This window comes from Haliotis rufescens, unplaced genomic scaffold (assembly GCF_023055435.1).
Source record: "Haliotis rufescens isolate VD_foot unplaced genomic scaffold, xgHalRufe1.0.p SCAF_15, whole genome shotgun sequence".
Taxonomy (NCBI): Eukaryota; Metazoa; Mollusca; class Gastropoda; order Lepetellida; family Haliotidae; genus Haliotis; species Haliotis rufescens.
In genome coordinates this window covers 99,720-119,341 of record NW_025963835.1, presented here as the reverse complement: position 1 = coordinate 119,341, position 19,622 = coordinate 99,720, and the positions used below count along the sequence as shown (strand labels likewise).

General features: G+C 41.2%; 2 protein-coding genes across 4 annotated transcripts in view; one reads left to right on the top strand and one right to left on the bottom strand.

Annotated features, from left to right (window-relative positions):
* Window positions 1–947, bottom strand: part of LOC124142099 (ubiquitin carboxyl-terminal hydrolase 32-like) — an 84,534-nt gene extending 83,587 nt beyond the window's left edge. For both annotated transcript variants that reach the window (XM_046510380.2, XM_046510381.2), the window contains exon 1: window positions 801–947. In XM_046510380.2, the coding sequence (XP_046366336.2) occupies window positions 801–858 (58 nt within the window). In that variant the 5' untranslated portion in view covers window positions 859–947. The remainder of the gene's footprint in view (window positions 1–800) is intronic.
* A 678-nt stretch (window positions 948–1,625) lies between these two features.
* LOC124142097 (prolyl 4-hydroxylase subunit alpha-2-like) overlaps window positions 1,626–19,622 on the top strand; it is a 31,735-nt gene continuing 13,738 nt past the window's right edge. Inside the window, exons 1-9 of one of the 2 annotated variants that reach the window (XM_046510376.2) lie at window positions 1,626–1,878; window positions 6,658–6,717; window positions 9,353–9,504; window positions 10,935–11,260; window positions 12,165–12,216; window positions 13,306–13,445; window positions 14,313–14,474; window positions 15,508–15,548; window positions 17,834–17,951. In XM_046510376.2, coding sequence (XP_046366332.1) covers window positions 1,679–1,878; window positions 6,658–6,717; window positions 9,353–9,504; window positions 10,935–11,260; window positions 12,165–12,216; window positions 13,306–13,445; window positions 14,313–14,474; window positions 15,508–15,548; window positions 17,834–17,951 — 1,251 coding nt within the window. In that variant the 5' untranslated portion in view covers window positions 1,626–1,678. Of the gene's footprint in view, window positions 1,879–6,657; window positions 6,718–9,168; window positions 9,238–9,352; window positions 9,505–10,934; window positions 11,261–12,164; window positions 12,217–13,305; window positions 13,446–14,312; window positions 14,475–15,507; window positions 15,549–17,833; window positions 17,952–19,622 lie in introns of those variants that run through there. The other variant, XM_048396001.1, reaches the window with a different exon arrangement.

Sequence of the window (19,622 nt, the reverse complement as noted above, 5' to 3'; positions counted from 1 at the left end):
TACTGAACATCAGATATTTATTTTGTGGCATCTTTCATCAGATATATTTGATATATTGTATAAAACTTGGTAATCAGATCATGTCCTACGTTTCTTCAACATGTCCAACAAATCAGATGACACATTATTAATGACATTCTTGATGAATGTCACAACATAGGGTCTTTTTACATCCATGTTATCAACATGTCAATTGAAAAAATTCAGTTATTATTACGGTATTATGGTACGGTTGAATGGTTATTGTTTTTCAAACCAAATGGTTATCAAGAACATTCATTAAAACCATTAGTAATCAAATATATTACACACAGCTGCCAGTTCCTGAAGCGTGTTTATAATATGGAGTCCCGAATCACATCGTCACACTGTTGTCAGGTAGACCTCAGTCATGGGTTACGTGAAAATGGAAACGGTTGTCGTGCCACACGTTGCAAATAAATCCACACAACATGCAATACAAATCAACATCCCGTTCGATACAGTGGTCAAATTACGGAATGGTTCATTGCGCAATTCGCGAATGACACCACAACAAACACACACACACTATAATAAACATCATAAATGAAAGGTGCATAATTATATTCTCTGGTCACATATTTCTATCAGGATATGTGTATATTTGAACATATCCACCACTGCCATCTAGAACATACTTGCTAAACTGTTGTTTTTCCCTTCGAATCGATCGCAAATTTTTGACAGAAATAATTTTGTCGTCAGCTAGGAAATGAAGATCACTTATCCTCGATTGACAGCCGTCAGGACATAATTGAGTCCCAATATGAACGACTTACCTCTTTTAACGGCCTCCTCACAGGTTATGAAAGCTAACTTTGAGTCTTTACCTCCCATGCTAAATGCATATAGTAAGATTTACGTCAGGAAAAACATTATTTTATACATTTGCTACACTCGGTTCGCTTCCCTATCCGCCATATTAGATCACGCGACGATTATCCGAGAATCTACGAGATCTAGCAAAATAGATTTATGAAAATGGATTACCTCCCTTTGACCATAATTATTCTCGATTCTGCGCTTTGGCTAAAATTGATATATTCGTTCTTTAAAACAATAAATTCCTTTTGACTTTGGTAAATGAATTATAAAAGAAACTTTCACATAAAGTCGAATCATTAATTTCTACAATGTTTAGCAAGGTATAATTTATGCATATATGAAAATCAATACAACACCAACTGTTGCCTGCGCCGGTCACAATGTGAAGAGTATAACTGGCATATTGACCAAAAAGGCCAACCGAATATTTTTATGTTAAACACACAATTTCTAACTCCATAATTATATGAATAGTGCGGAAGATTCTGTAGTGTAAATAACATTCGTTAAATATTATCTATCAAAATATTTTAATATATACTTCCTCATCCTGAGGTCAAACGAGTAATATTTTACTGTTAGTTATATGAATACAAAATATTATAATATATATCAAACTCAACTGTTTTTACCACTAAAACAAAGGTCTACAAGTTTTTATTTTGCACGTGCGAGAATTGATATGATAATGATATCATAATCAATATACAAGTTTTCAACAGCTTTAGGCACATCTGTGGCGCCGAGAAACAAACAATTCCAGTGACAGGCCTTGTTTGATGCAGGGCGACATGTGTGCCACGGAGCAAAATTTGCGTGGAAGGACTGCAGGATGGTAGATCGAGACATGCTTCCGAAAATGTGCCTCTTAAGCTTCTTTTTATTCTACATAATAACCACACAAAATGTATGTGTTGGTTTAAAATTATCTACTAACCGATACGAGATGTTTTTCAACGCCGAGAGTCGAATTGTCGATGGTCTTGAAAGATACATTCGGCATGAAACCGAACGTCTCGAAATCATCAAAAAGTGAGTACTTTCAACACACACATTTTTGTATTTGTTATTCGGAATTTTATCTTTTTGTCATGACATTCTATTGGATTTAATTTAACTGTGTTTACACGGATATGTGAAACGTATTTTATCGATAACTATTGATTTTTAGCCACAATAACGTCAACACTAGTCTTATTCGACACTGTCTGTTCTGGAAGTTTCTATGTAAAATTTGACAAATTCTTTCCGCTACGAAGACTTTGGACAAAAGATCTACTTGTACATATCGTCACTACAGTGTAAAACTTTTATTTTGAAGGAAATATGAAATGTAAGAAGAGACTCATACAATAACAACACACCAACCCGTAATTGTATAAATGCACACTGTTTAATAAATAAACATTATTTTCAATAGTAGGGACATAATGTACTATGCTATTGTGTATCGGAATACTAGTCTGTCTTACAGTTCCCGAAGCATTATTTTCCCTTCTTGCCAATCCCTAACTGTTTTGCCATAGCAGTAAATAAAGCAAGTCTAGCATTTCTACAGGTTCAATCTTTCTTTTCAGCTGGGATCCTTTTCAATTTCAATTGAGTTTGTTTCTATCACAATTGTATATTTTCAGAGACGAATCGTTAGTCTAATCTGAATACGTCATTTGATAATTTCATCACATGACTTAATGTTGCGTCATGTGGTTAAAAAATACAAAACACGTCAGATATTTCTTCTAAACGGGAGAATAAAAACGCGAGAACCTGTCATAACATTTCGTTACTATTGAAGTAAAGGAGGATATTAAATTCAAAACGCCTGTGTAAAACAGAATGAATGTTTCAGTGAAAGAACGGAGCTTTTTGAATACACGTGCAATACGTGATGTTATACTCTTTACTTCTCATGACAAAATATCGATTTTTTAAAACAAACATCACAATTTTCTATGTTATTAACATACTTAAAACACAAAATAAAATAATATATTAATAAGAAACAATCACAATTAGGTCAATGTATTACGTATTAGGTGGGCGGTGGGGTAAGCCTAGTGGTTGAAGCGTTAGCTCGTCACACCTAAGCCCCGGGTTCGATTCCCCATATGGGTACAATGTGTGAAGCCCATTTCTGGTGTCCCCTGCCGCGATATTGCTGGAATATTGCTAAAAGCGGCGTAAAACCATACTCACTTACTATTGCGTTTTCGTCGCCACTGAACTCTTAATTTCGTATGCCTAGTAAATTGCTCCTCTGTCACTGATTAAATCACGTCATCAGTTTTTAAAGAAGTGGTGGTGGACGGTTACACTTGAAATTTAAAATAAAATTCTACTTGAAAGCGAAATATTCTTTCGGGAATCAGTTCGCGTTGGTAAGCCGTAACATACACTCTTCAAAAAAAGAAACGCACATGTTTTTAGTAAATTTATTGTACCTAATAAAGTCGATATATATAATTTAATATCATGGATACAAATATGAAATTTTGGAGCTCGATAGTCACATGTTGTCGTTGTTGTACAAAGGCATTGAAAACTCTTCATTGTCATGTCACATAAGGTCACAAGGTTGCGCTGAACTCAGTATCTCGTGTGACCGACCCGGGCAGCCATCACGGCTCTGCATCTCATCGACACTGACTGGATAAGTGTACGAATTCTATCCTGCGGAATTCTGCGACAATCTGCTTGTAACGCGTTGGCGAGTTGTGGGAGTATCTGCGGCGTGTTCTGACTTTGATTGAGTTCATCCAAGAGGTGTTCGATTGGGTTGGCATCTGGAGATCTCGACGGCCAGGGCAAGAATTGATGTTGGCATTATGAAGGTAGTATACCGTGACACGAGCTGTTTGCGGTGGAGCGTTGTCCTCTTGAAATAGCTCCCTCTGGCAGTCAATGATTGGAAGAAGGTGAGGTTGAAGAATTTGATTCATGTAGCGATTTGCTGTCAAATTTCCCTGAAACACAACCAAGTCAGATGTCGTGGTGTAGGAAAAAGCCCCCCACACCATGACACTACCGCCACCGAAATGTCGAATTGACGTACACAATGTGGGCTAAAACGCTCATTTCGACGACGATAAACACGTTGCCTTCCATCTCGCCGGTGAAGAAGAAATCGTGATTCATCGCTAAACAACACTCGTCTCCAGTTTCTCAAATTCCAAGGCTGTAAGGTGTGGCACCAACGCAAGCGTCGCTGTCGATGGATCTGTTGCAAAACAGGGACGATAACTGGTCTTCTTGGTCGGATTCCAGCCTCGCGAAGATGGTTCCTGACAATCTGGTCCGATATCCAGAGCTGTGGCATTGCGATGACGGAGGTGGAACAGTCGAATGTAGCGATCCTGTGCAGGGGTGGTAACTCTTGGTCGGCCGGTTCTCGGACGGACTGCAGTGGAATTGAACTGTGTGTATCGGTCACAAAGGCGGCAAATAGTGTTATGGTGGACGTTGAAGTAGCATGAAACAGAAGTCTGCGATTCCCCTGTTGGGATACGTCCTATGGCGATGTTCCGATCGACAACGCTGAGTCTGGGCATTTTCGAACTTAAAAAATGTTGACAATTGAATGACAAATTATTGGCTCATGCTTGCCTTCTTATAGCCACTACCACGAGTTACGAATGTCATAACCTGCACGTGCATTTTGCTTTACTGTTATCCTCCATGACATTTGTGAACAAGTGTGAAAACAACGCCGTTCAAGACATTGCAAATGGACAATGACTGTGTTTGACGCACCGTTTGTGGAATTATCAGGCATTATATATTATATACTACCTCGGTTTCTTTTATTGAAAAGTGTAGTCAAATACTTGTTGTTTATGTTTAAAACACATCAATAAGTGATTCAGTTATATGTTTATAGCACGGTAACATCGTCACCATCTTTTAAAAAAGTGTGTGCGCGCGTGTGTGTGTGTGCTTGTCGTGAGAGGCAACTAACGGGATCGGGTGGTCAGGCTCGCTGACTTGGTTGATGCATGGTCCCAATTGCGTGGATCGATGCTTATGATGTCAATCACTGAATTGTCAGGTCCAGACTCGATTATTTACAGACCGCCGTCATATAGCTGGAATATTGCCGATTGCGGCGTTAAACAGCAAACAAACAAAACACCTCTCCCAATCTGTGTGTCTCTGCCTGTCAATCAGCTATCGCTAAGTCTCTCTGCATTAGCGTATCTGCATCATCGTGTCTGTCCGCGAGTTTGCGCGGGTGTCTGTATGTCTGCTGTAGTCTCCGTGATTGTCCGTCTGCCTTTCAATAAACAATCTGTCTGTTCTGCAAGTGTGTCTGTCAATCTATTTGTGTGTGAGTGTGCATGTCTGCTAGTCTCAAGGTGTATTTGTCTGACTGTTAATCATTATTCTGTCTGTCCATCTGCCAGTCTTCATATCCAGCTGTATACCACAGCATGGCTCTGAAATATCAGATGTGAGAGATCTATTATTTGTTAGTGGCTTTTCATATGTAAGGAATTCCCAATATGTGGGAGATCCACATTTATTTTTAGATTCATTTAAGCTAAGACTAAAGGATATATTTTGTCAACAGTGGCACCAAAGAATTTCTGAATCCCTTTATCTTAGCGATTACAGCAAAGTAAATTCATTGTTACAAACAGAAAGATATTTAACTTGTTTAAATGATAAAAGTTTAATCAGAGCTTATTGCAAACTTAGAATTTCATTGCTCAATTGTAATGTAAATGTATGTCGCAGGTCCAAAGACGGTGATATTGTGACCTCTGTTTGTACAAACTGTTCACCCGGAGAAGTAGAGGATGAATACCTTGTCTTACTTATATGTGAAACGTATTCCCATTGAAGATATAAATTTCTCCCCATGTTGCAAGGTATTTTTAAAAATCGTCAGTTAATGATAAATCTGCTAAACTCTGAAAATCCTGACATGATCCATGATGTTTCTGTATTCTTAAAACATGTCTTTATAATGAGGAATGTGTAACTAGATTCAAAATCTGATCATGTACATCACGTGACAAATGTTAATATCCAATCTGCATTGTACTATGGGCCTTGATGCCTAAATAACTGATTAAACTGTCTGTCTGTCTGCATGGATACCACCACACGTGGCTGCCTTTCAGTCATAGATTAGCCTGGTATTCTACGATCCCCTATATTAAAAATCCGATACGTACTTCAGCAACCCATGCTAGCCGTAAGAAGCGACTATGCCTGTCGTAAGAAGCGACTATGCTTGTCGTAAGAGGCGATTATGCTTGTCGTAAGAAGCGACTACACTTGTCGTAAGAGGCGACTATACTTGTCGTAAGAGGCGACTACACTTGTCGTAAGAGGCGACTATACTTGTCGTAAGAGGCGACTACACTTGTCGTAAGAGGCGACTATACTTGTCGTAAGAGGCGACTACACTTGTCGTAAGAGGCGACTATGCTTGTCGTAAGAGGCGACTATGCTTGTCGTAAGAGGCGACTATGCTTGTCGTAAAAGGCGACTATGCTTGTCGTAAGAGGCGACTATGCTTGCCGTACAAGGCTACTATGCTTGTCGTAAGAGGCGACTAACGGAATCGGGTGGTCAGGCCCGCAGACTTGGTTGATGTATGTATGTCATCGTATCCCAATAGCATGGATCGATGCTCATGATGTCAATTACTGGATTGTCTGGTCCAGACTTGATTATTTACAGACCGCCGTCATATAGCTTGTATATTGCTGAGTGCGGCGTTAAACAAACAAACAAACAAACGAACACATATCCCTCACTCACAGTATGCTAGGGTGGACGTCACATTGTTCTCGTACATTCCAGGTCGTCAGGTTATGAAGATGAAATTCCCTTCGTGGAACAAAGGATCGAGACACTGACGAGGTATGTACTGCCAGCTATAATGATAAACACCCTAGACTCATTCGCCACCGTAGCTTAGTATGGAGGTCCGTTGAATGGCACGAATCTCAAAATTGACGTCCATTCAAATGACACTATTCTTTCAGGAATTGAACAAGCAGAAACACCACCTCGACTTAACTCAAATCTTGTGTGTCGTCGCTAATACACCCAGAAGGTCATGCAGCATTACTACGCCTTTTGAGGCGCAGGGCGGTTACCGTATTTCCTCGATTAAACGCCGGGACGTATGTTTCTTTCAGGCACTATTTACCCCCCGCTTTTAGTCGCAGAGATAATAATGGGGAGAATTCCGCGCATAACAACTACCCGCCGTTTAATCGAGACTGGCGGTTATTCGAGGATGCACGGTATTGGATAGTTGGGTTCTATTCCTCACTTAGATGAACAAAGACACAAGGACATGTTGTTGTTGAACAAACAAAACAAAAACTTTTCCAATTAAATGTTTTTGTGGTGTAGCAGTGTATGCCTTATCTTAATACACCGGTGACCCGTGAAGATTCCAGGGTAGAATAGGTCTTCAGCAACCCATGCTTGCCGTAAAAGGTGACTATGCTTGTCGTACAAGGTGACTAACGGGATCGGGTGGTCAGGCTCGCTGACTTGGTTGATGCATGTCATCGTTCCCATTTGCATAGATCGATGTTCATGATATTAATCACTGGATTGTGTGGTCCAGACTCGATTATTTACAGACCGCCGTCATATAGCTGGAATATTGCTCAGTGCGGCGTTAAACAACAAACAAACAAACAAACAAACAATAATACACCGGTAAACACATATCTGTGTTCTAACACACAGCTGGTCATAACATAGAGTCTATGAAATATTTATAACCCAAAACATTTGTCAGCTCTACAAAATAATTCCTGGTGTTGATTACATAGAGCTGTCTGGACCTTCCGTACACACTACAGAATCTATTAAAATATAATTGGTTTTGTTTTCATAAAATACATATATTCCTCAGTCATGGTGCAGGATTAATCGGGTCTTTGTTCATCTAAGTGAGGAATAATAGAACCCAAATAAGTAAACATGGTAAATGATTTTGGTCATGTTTTTCGTTTTAGTATAATATAGTACCGCTTGCGTTCTGTATGGAATCCTAGATTCGCCCTAACAAAAACAACAAAAAGCGTTGATATTAACCAAACCGCGACAATGCGACACGGCGGCATTTTGACCGTCGTATTGTCGCGCTTTGGTTAATTTTGTCCCGTTGTGTTTGTTGGTATTTTTGGTTGGAAACAACATAAAATTTGTTCCTTCCTCATTTCATTCCATTTTATTTCAATAAATTTGATTTCCTCACTTTGCAGCTATGATTTTACGTGCGCATCATATACTAGTACCGACAGTATCCATTACCGCCCTTAGACAATCGTCACCAAAAGGAAGACGAACGATACCGGGTCTTTCTGGCATTGAAATGTATCCAACTTAAAGTGGAAGAAACACTGACATTGTGATGAAATTTATTGTGATGTATCCTAATGACCAGGATTTCATAAACTTGTACATTTTAAATTACAACATAGTGAACATAGTCATTGGGGAATGCACAAGGAAGCATATCCTTCAATGTCTTGGGATATTTTTTATCCACACAGAAAATATCCCTTCTTGTGGTCTGAATGACCACGTCTTGGACGTCTTGTCCAAATGTCCCGACGAAACCAGTTAAATGTACTTGTTTGCGATGTGAGTGCATCTTGTTAAACGCCGCAGCCAGCAACATTCCAACTTCAGCAGGAGTGAGTGAGTGAGTATGGTTTTACGCCGCTTTTAGCAATATTCCAGCAATATCACGGCGGGGGACACCAGAAATGGGCTTCACACATTGTACCCATGTCGGGAATCGAACCCGGGTCTTCGGCGCTTTAACAACTAGGCTACCCGACCACCCCTTTGGAAGTTAGTTTGTGTATATTATAGAATTTTCACTTCATTTACTCGGCAGGTGCAACGATGCTTCAGATTGTTTTAATAGAATTCAGTTGTAAGTATGAGGGCCCTTTCCAAATACTGCCGTATGTATCACTGTAAAAACGCCAGTGGTCTACCTGAGCTTGGTTTCGTTGCTAGGATTTGATGTGCGTTCTTTGCTGTAAATTTTGTGTATTTTGTTTGCAACCTGTGCTAATTCATGACAGAGAGCATCTTATTGGGTTGATAAAGGGAGCATGTCTGTCTCAGTGGCCCGTATAATCAGGAGCGACGCTTGCCAAATAATTACAGGGGTCCACAAACGGTTTGGGACACAGCGGTGATGTCGCCAAGCAGGAATCTGTGACGTCATCAATGAAGCAACGTCATTGTTTATTGTATCTCCATAAGTCATGACATCACAGAATAAATACGTCAACAATCAGCTGACGTCATAGACAATCAGATTATCGGCAGTGCACGCTGCCGGAGGACGTGTAACTTTCGGGACTTTCCTCTACAGCAGGACGTCTCGTAAATAACAAAGTATGTGCCGGGAAGATTAGCCACGTCACCAAGTCTGACCCCCAGAGCCCTTTCTGCTAGCTTGGTTCGTCGTATCCGATACCGTTAAATGAACGCTGCACGTTATCTGTTTCAGCTTTTACAAAGTAGCCAAGGCGAACGCCAGTGCTGTCAGTGACGACATCCGGAGTCTTCGTATACAACATCCTACATCCACACTTGTGGGCTTTAAGAACTTCGTCATCAACTGGACCCCGTTTCTTCACAATGAAACTCTGTATGGATATAGTAGGTGTCTTCTGTCTCAGCATTAAAGTTCGGTTGTATTTTCATGGCTTTCACGATTATACTACTACTACTACTACTACTACTACTACTACTATTGCTGCTGCTGCTGACCCGTGAAGATCCGGGGTAGAATAGGTCTTCAGCAACCCATGCCGTAAAAGGCGACTATGCTTGTCTTAAGAGGCGACTAACGGGATCGGGTGGTCAGGCTCTCTGACTTGGTTGATGCATGTCATCGTATCCCAATAGCGTGGGTCGATTCTCATGATGTCAATCACTGGATTGTCGGGTCCAGACGCGATTTTTTACAGACCGCTGTCATATACCTGGAATATTGCTGAGTGCGGCGTTAAACAACAAACAAACAAACAAAACGTCTTAATGCTAGTGGGGCACGGGTGGCCCAGTCGTCTAAGGCGCCGCGATTCGCTGTGCACCTATGATTGTGGGTTCGAATCCCGGTTCGCCCCGATTATGTTTCTTGGTTTTGTCAGCACCATACCTCTGCTCGTGGGTTTCACCGAAGTGGAAAACGTCTGAGACCTGCATCACTTCGGGCTTTCCCCCCACATTAAGCTGACATGCCGTGATATAACTGGAATACTGTTAAAAGCGGCGTTAAACCCAACTCACTCACGCACTCACTCTTAATGCAAGTACTTTTTATATGATCTTTATCATTATTATTACTTGTGTTGATACTACGACGTTGTTCTCCGTGATTTCAAACTTGATACTAAATGTTGAACAACACGATGTCCTTATACCGACAGTGACTTAAATATGATGAGTGGATTGACTGTTTGTTTGTTATTTAACGCCGCACTCAGCAATATTCCAGCCATATGAGGGCGGTCTGTAAATAATCGAGTTGGGACCAGACAATCCAGTGATTGACATTATGACATCAACAAAGTCAGCGAGCCTGACCATCCGATCCCTTTAGTTGCCTCTTACAACAAGCATAGTCGCCTCTTATGGCAAGCATGGGTTGCTGAAGGCCTATTCTACCCCGAATCTTAACGGGTCCTATATGAAGTAAAACATAGGCAATATAAATATATATGTTTTCACAATACGGAGGACTCACGTTATCACTGTCCATGTGTGTATCGCAGGGAGTGTACATAGGGTATATAATGTCAAGTTTGTTCGCACAGCATTACAGACAACCTAGTGTGATAGTGTCATAAGGACTGATACACTTGTATGGGATCAGCAGCACGGAGTCACAATAAACAGGGAAAGTAACACATATTGGCATTAGTTGCAGGGATTGATGATAATTGATAATTGCCTTTTTTTCGACACGCATAGACGCCTTTTACGGCAAGCATGGGTTGCTGAAGACCTATTCTACCCCGGATCTTCACGGGTCTATATATGATAAGAAGTCATTCATACAATCAGAAGTGACCGTTTTGTTTCAGGATTATTGGAATTCCTGAACGTGACAATGAAGGAAATCCCTGACCGCACTGACCTGGTCAACCACCTAGGCGACATCATCTATGTCCACCTGTTTTACAATCTGTCTGCTAGCGACATCTTCGACGGTAACATCATGGGTCAAAAAGGTTCCCCTTTGACCGTAATCGACGCTTATGACCTTGCTCTGTTCGCCAAAGGAAACGACAAACCAAGAATTGCTCTGCAGTGGTTCCAAGTCGCGTTGGAACAGTCCAAGAAGATTGGTAACAAGACCGAAATAAATATTCCAATTTTGCTGACAGAGTTAGCCTTCTTACATAGCCAGGTGAGTTTTCTGTCAACATTCGGCCTTACTCGGGTCTACTCGGCTCATACCGAGAACTACAAAATACCTCGGACCGCAATTAATGAAGTCGGGTGATATTGCAGGATTTCACTGTTAACCTCATAACGGCCGATTTCACCGCGTTTAGTTCGTACCACATGACGTACTCGTACAATGATGGATAGACATTATTAAAGAAATAAACGACGAGTAGGAGTTGTATATTTCTTATATGAGATATCAACATTATCTACAGCCTCTTCAAGGATGCCAATCAAAGAACAAGCTTTAAAAATATTTACCGAAATTTAAACAATGATGACTCCCTGAACAGAATACGACCTCGGAAATGTTGGACAAGTCAATTTTACGAACAGGTGGGTTAAGTTGGGTTTTTCCCGAAAAGTGTGAGGGATATTACAATCGGCATTGGGAGAAAAGGTACAGATAATTGACGTAAATATTGTGAGAGTATGCGGGAAAGACTTAATTTTCACGAACCCCCCCCCCCCCCCCACACACACACACACACTGTTTATAAAATGGACTTGTCCACCATTGCCGAGGTCGGATTCTATTCGGGGAGTCATCATTATTTAAATATGAGTAAATGTTTGTAAAGCTTGTACATCCTTGAAGAGGCTGTACATAATATTGATATCTCATGTAATTAATAAACGACTCGTGGTCGTTGTTTATCGTAGGAATAAACAACTGGGGGGTTGCGCCCCTCATGGTTTCTTCTCCCTGCAGTGTTTTACAATACGATAAACAACAACCACGAGTCGTTTTTTTATTAAGTAAAATGCGTTTAACAGCACAATTGACACCATTAGTGATGACTTTAACACTGTCCTGTTTCACTATGTTTGTGTACTCATATCGGCATACGTCACTTTTCCAGTTCGGGGATTTCGATAGAGCCATCACACTCGCCGAAGAAGCTTATGCTTTGAGTAAGTATGTACATTTATGTATGAGATGGTAGACAAAAGACGTTCCAAATAATGAATTACAATCTCATAACTATTCCAGCTAGCATGTTCGGAGTTTCATGTCACGAGGCACTCATCCCATTATGAAATATATTTGAAAAAACAACAATCATGGACTCGTTAATCCAGACAGTTAATTTGTCCAATTTGTACCAATTTCCTGATTTCCAAATCATGGGTACGCGGTTATGTCCCTTTCTGCAGTGGCGAATCCAGGGGGGATTTACATTTCCCTCCGCCAAAGAAAAAAACAACACACCAGTCATTTTGCCATTTGAACAAAACCAAATCACACGGCAAGTAAGGCGTTTGAACTGACACAACCTTTTCTGCATATGAGTGAGTGAGTGAGTGAGTGAGTGAGTGAGAGTGAGTGAGTGAGTGAGTGAGTGAGTGAGTGAGTGAGTGAGTGAGTGAGTGAGTGAGGTTTTACACCGCTTTTAGCAATATACCAGCCATATCACGGCGAGGGACACCAGAAATGGGCTTCACACATTGTACCCATGTCGGGACTCGAACCCGGGTCTTCGGCGTGACGAGCGAACGCTTTAACCACTAGGCTACCCGACCGCCCCTTTCTGCATATGAAATTCATTTCGATTTACCTACCACCAGGACCCCATAGCGAAGCCGTTCATTTTCTGGGTAAAGATATGATTTTGTTTTTGTTTGTTGTTTAACGCCGCACTCAGCAATATTCCAGCTATATGACGGCGGTCTGTAAATAATCGAGTCTGGACCAGGCAATCCAGTGATTGATATCATGAGCATCGATCCACGCAATTGGGATCGATGACATGTATCAACCAAGTCAGCGAGCCTGACCACCCCTTCCCGTTAGTCGCCTCTTATGACAAGCATAGTCGCCATTTTGGGCAAGCATGGGTTGCTGAGGACCTATTCTACCCCAGATCTTCACGGGTCGGTAAAGATATGACCTTCAGAGTTAGTGTAAAACTGAAAAGAGAGAGAGAGAGAGAGAGAGAGAGAGACTCATCTTGAAGGTGTTCCTCTAGAAAGACTAGATAGATTATCATTCTCTGTTTTCAGACGGTACCGACGACGTGGTGTACGGACGTTATGTGCGGGTGTCGTCACAGAACGTGCTTCCCTATTCTAACTTTGAAGACAACCCTCCCAAGTATTGGAAGAACTTCACAGCAATCTGCCAAGCCAACGCTACCTTCAAGGTAAACTCGACAGCCTTGTATATCCAGTTATTGCTTTTGTTGTTGTTCAACGCAGCAGTATTCCAGCAATATGACGACGGCCTTTAATTAATCGATCATACAATCGATGATAAGTGATTGATAGTATGAGCAACGTCCCACCCAGTCGGGTACGATGACACGCCATTCGCCAAGTCCCGGAGCACCACCATCATGTAATTCTTTCGGCCAGCATATGTTGCTAGGGTCATACTCCAATCTCATTAAAATCAGATCTTAGTTTTCGCAACCGCTACACAAAGATCTGAGGACATCCCATTACGGGTCACGTCAGAACGACCTTTCGCGAATTTTGACCGACCAATGAAATGACTGACAAGAAATCGACATTAGCCAATCAGAAGGCAGCTTTCTCGAGCTTTACGACACTAGTTTCAAACTGGCGACTACGCTTCGAAACGTATTTTGACGTATTCTCGATTAAAAAAATTAAAACTGATAAGAAGAACATTCTGGAATGGCTTATAGATGGCCTAGATTGCATGGACATAATCATAAAACCCGTATATGTCGTTCGGAATACCCCGTGTTAAATATTTCGTGGTTGCATAATTAGAAAACACATTCTGACAGTCACTCTCATGATCTGGTAAGCGACGCTCTGATTGGTTGGATGAAGGTCGTTCTGACGTGACCCTTAATGGGATGTCCTCAGCGATAGCGAGAACTAAGATCTGATTTTAATGAGATTGGGTCATACTCCGAACCCCGTTTTGTAAATGAGTGTGTGTGAAAAACATACCTATTCGCTACCTACAGACGCTTAAGAACATAATGGTCCCTCCCTCACCCCATACCATTGTACTGACCCCTCCTTGTGTCCCGCAGCCGCCGTTGAAGTGGTTCCACCGGTGCCGTTACCGATGCTCACCTGTTCCATTCAAACGCTACCAGGAAGAGATACTCAGCATGACACCCTACGTCTCAGTGTTTTATGACGTCATCAGTGATGACGTCATCAATGATATCAAAACGAAAACCGCCCGAAATGTAAGTATGCTTTAACAGTCTTTTATCATCTAAAACTTGCTTCCACAGGAGATATCGCTTGGGTGAGATCAAGCGATATCTACATTTTATAGCTAAAATGGATGGAATTATCATTAAACCGCCCGCATGTTATCAGAAATGAGCGGGTCACTGTAACTTGATAATGCCCTCATATTGCCTGACGACGGGCCATTATCACGCCCGTTATTAGGTGACGTCTTAGGATAGGGATAGGTGACGTCACGTTCAATAGTGACGTCATCTGGTTTGTTCTATGACGTTTCAATATTTGTAAAACTGGGTCAGTGACATTCGAAATAATTGCATTAAATGTTTCAAAACCGATATTGTTGTTTCTTTTTATTTGATAACAAATTCCACCCATTTTATCTATAATAACGGTAACACTATTTTTCAGGGCATTATCATTTGCAGAAGCCCTCGGTCTTTTCAACAAACCTCCTTCGTCGGGCAGTTAATGTAAGACCTCGGGCTTCTGCAAATGATAAATCATAAATGCCCTGAAAAAAAGCGTTATCTTTATAGTAGATATCGCTGCAATGAAATCGCTTCACAATGCTTTGGAGACCATTGTGACATCATTGTTGCCGTGACGTCACAATCAAATGGCATCACTAATGGCTCTGCTACTGAAGCTGTCAGCAGTACTTTTTACACTTCAAACACTGCTTATAACTGTCTACAAACTGAAAACGTTGCAAAGATGATGTTGGATGATAAATAAAATCTCTCTATCACATATCAAAGTCTTTTGTGGCGGAAAGGCAGACATAAAGATATTGAAGCATAAGTGTTGCTATGGATACCAATTTTCGGAAAACTGGTCGAAACATAGCCTCTATTTCGACAGAAATAATTGGATAATTGCAGGTCACAATTCTTTTTTGGGTTACCATGGTTGCATGTAGTGTTTTACTTAAAACCGTATTTCGTTTTAGATGACTTTGGTACTGATTTTACATTTGCCCTATCACTTGGAAGCAATATTTATCGATTGTGTTTTGTTTCGCAGCTGACGAAAGCCACTAATTATTATTACACCAAGCTTGAAGGGTAAGAATAAATTATTTCGTTTTCCTGCAATCACAGTGATGCTTTTTTAACCAACACTCGACAACTAGACAACCTTACACCCAGCAAGATACTTTAATCCTCGTTTATCCAGGGTTGTATAACTCCATTCCTTGATCAATACAATGGACTCATTCACTACTGTAGTTTCTTTTAGCCCGATTCGAATAGCTTGACGCTAAAATAGCCATCCAATCAGATGACATTCACGAGCGAGAGAATGTCTGTGCTAGGTTAGAAATAGGAAAGATGCAGAAGTTGATCATGACGTCACTTCCGAAACGAAGCTAAGATGGTGAGCTGGACCAGGCTAGCCGGATGTCATCACCTGCTTATGTAACTTATTTCGAAATCTCGAGTGAGTGAGTATAGTTTTACGCCGCTTTTAGCAATATTCCAGCAATATCACGGCGGGGGACACCAGAAATGGGCTTCACACATTTGACCCATGTCGGGAATCGAACCCGGGTCTTCGGCGTGACGAGCGAACGCCTTAACCACTAGGCTACCCGACCACCCTCGAACTCTCGAAGGGATGCTTAAAATTACTGAACTATGCTTCTAGTCTGCTATGATATTAACGTGCATTGCCAGACGTGGTACATTCTCGGACTTATTAAACGACGTTCATCATCTAGCTGTACATAATTTCAATTTGTTCTTTACATTACACAACAACATGTACCAAATAGTGACGACGAAACACATGTTGAAAGCATTATCGATTATCCAGGATATATAGCCATTGTATTGCCATGATAGAATTATATCTCCATTGTGTTATCGACTGTTACTGTTTGCAGAAATATAAATATAACTTATAAATATTTTCATGGCAGTATTTCTTTATAATCTCTGAAAAGGTTTTAAAAGGAAACAAACTTAGAAAATATTGGTAGTAAGCGCACAGATGTCTGTATATCAAGTTCGTTTTGTCAGTTGTTTGTTACAACCGTTGTTTCTTCACTTTTTTTATATTTCATTTGGGGCGGTCGGGTAGCCTAGTGGTTGAAGCGTTCGCTCCTCACTCGAGCCCGGGTTCGATTCCCGACACGGGTACAATGTGTGAAGCCCATTTGTGTTGTCCCAGCCGCGGTATTGATGGATTATTGCTAAAACCATATATAGTAATAACTTTCCGATACCCCCACATACGCTTTTTAGCGATTCTCAAATAAGAGATGAATATTATTAGTTTTCAGATTTACAGGTTTTACTGAGTATATGCTCACCCCAAACTTCATCTGAGACCGACGGCATTCAAATCCGAAAACACTTACTGTTTAGCGACATTATTACCCCAGGGGTATAACATATTGGTGCACAGATTCCTGATATTTGCACAGTCTGCACATATGACGTTTTGGTTATTCTAGGCATTTGATTGTGATCCTGATATTTGCGGGGTAAAAATTTGCGACATTCAATAATATTAAAAGTTAATATTAGTTCGTATATTTCATCGGTTTTGTTTGTGCAAGGGGGATACGACTTACGTAAGGTGATGGTGAAGTTGAGTGTCACCATCTAAGATGGATTGGAAGTAAGTTCTTCAGTGTCAGGCCCCAGATAAATGGTAAACGAACTGTATGTATTATTCATGAAGTATCAATTTGGCCTACCATTGCTTCGTTTTTCAAATTTGATGTTAAGAAACAATATGTACTTGTCAAGAAAATTGTCCACAGCAGTGAAAATGCCACATGAATTCCGAGTTCGATTTCTTTTTAACAAAGTTTTCAACCAATCAGATTACAGCAAACCCTCCCGATCATTTTAGTATGCTCGTTGTCCAGGGGAAACGACATGACAAACATGAAGACCCATGAAGATCCGGGGTAGAATAGGTCTTCATCAACCCATGCTTGCCGTAAAAGGCGACTATGCTTGTTGTAAGGAGCGACTAACGGGATCGGGTGGTCAGGCTCGCTGACTTGGTTGATGCATGTCATCCATCCCAATTGCGTTGATCGATGCTCATGATGTCAATCACTGGATTGTCTGGTCCAGACTCGATTATTTTACAGACCGCCGTCATATAGCTGGAATATTGCTGAGTGCGGCGTTAATCAACAAACAAACAAACAAACAAACAAACAAACTATATAACATTACGTCATCTGAACAATATGCTGACGTCAGTAAAGTTTTTCTGAAGGGTAAACGTTTTAGATTTTCTTTCTAAAACAATTATTCTAACCCTTCACTCGCAATTACGGATTTTGCTTCTATAATGAATATATGTTGTAATTATTATGGTTTTGCAGCACCGAGATCCTTGAGAACCACGGGTCGGCCCGAGTGCTGACGAAGATTGCCGGCGACATCAGCGGGGTCAATGCCTCTTATACCCCAGGCAGGGTGTCCAGCGGCGGTGCCCTCAGGGTAAGGCGGTGTGGTCAGCTGTTGATTCCAACCTGGGCATGGTCACTACATGCTGTCATAATAGTTTTGTTCATCCCCTACGCCCAGTGGGTGAGTGAGTGAGTATATATTTTACGCTGCTTTTAGGAATACTTCCGCCATGTCACAGTAGGGGAAACAAGAAACAGGTTCCACACATTGTATCCATGTGGGCATCAAACTCGGGCAATTGTCGTGGCGAGCGAACGCTTTAACCACTAGGCTACCTCTCTACCCCTAACTGTGAGTGAGGGGTATAGCAAAGTCGTTACCGTGGTCGTTCATGCTGGAAACAGGTCTGAGCCTAAAGATTTCGCCCGTAGCCACTGTGAATAGATAAAGCATATTCACTCACTAACTCACTAGAGTAAATTGATCTGCACATACGTGTGGATCATCCTCGTAGGTCAGGGGTATATTTAGAATTCCGAAATTAAAACTATACAGGGACTGAAGGTCATGCTAATTAGATGGGTAATATTAAACATATTTAGAAATAGCCTTTTTTGAAATCACAGCTGCTAAACTCTACTTTATGAGAATGTTAAATGCCCAAAACGTAAACCAATAGATAAAATGAGTGAGTGAGTTGGGTTTAACGCCGCTTTTAACAGTATTCCAGTCATATCGCGGCGTGTCAGCTTAATGTGGGAGGAAAGCCCGAAGTGATGCAGGTCTCAGACGTTTACCACTTCGGTGAAACCCACGAGCACGGGTATGGTGCTTACAAACTTAGAAACATAATCGGGGCGAACCGGGATTCGAACCCGCAATCATAGGTTTCTGGCGTGCCCAAGGGACGCAACTCTACACAGCGAATCGCGGCGCCTCAGACGACTGGGCCACCCGTGCCCACATAGATAAAATGAATGTTGAAATATAAGCTAAGGCTTTTAAACAAATCGTGTCAGAATGCATAGTTAATTAAAAAAATGCTCAAGTCAACTTAACGTCTATTTTAAGGCAAAGGAATCAGGTGGAAGTAAGTAAAAGAAAGGTATTGGAAAAACTTCTACCACGCGATTTAGAATTTTAAACGGAAGGTTTGGGTAGGCCCAAAATTTGGTCGAGGGTTAGAATTCCAGATTTGTTCCTATTTTGAACCCCTCATCATAACACACGTGATTATGGGCCAACAGCAAACCTGTTCCCTTTTCTCAGATATTAATCAAGGCATGGGTGGCCCAGTCGTCAAAGGCGCCACAATTCTCTGTGTAGAGTTGTGTCTCTTAGAAACTTATGATGCCAGAATGTTATGATCGTGCGTTCGAATCTCTGTTCGCACGAATTATGTTTCTACGTTTGTCAGCGCGGGGTTTTCTCCAAAGGGGTAAATGTCTGAGACCTGCATCACCCCACGCTGTTTTCTCCCATTCTGACATGCCTGATTTAACTGATATACTGTTCAAAGCAGCGTTAAACCCAACTCACTCACTCACTTCCACATCAAGGTGACATGCCTGATTTAACTGAAATACTGTTCAAGGCAGCGTTAAACCCAACTCACTCACTCACTTCCACATCAAGGTGACATGCCTGATTTAACTGAAATACTGTTCAAGGCAGCGTTAAACCCAACTCACTCACTCACTTCCACATCAAGGTGACATGCCTGATTTAACTGAAATACTGTTCAAAGCAGCGTTAAACCCA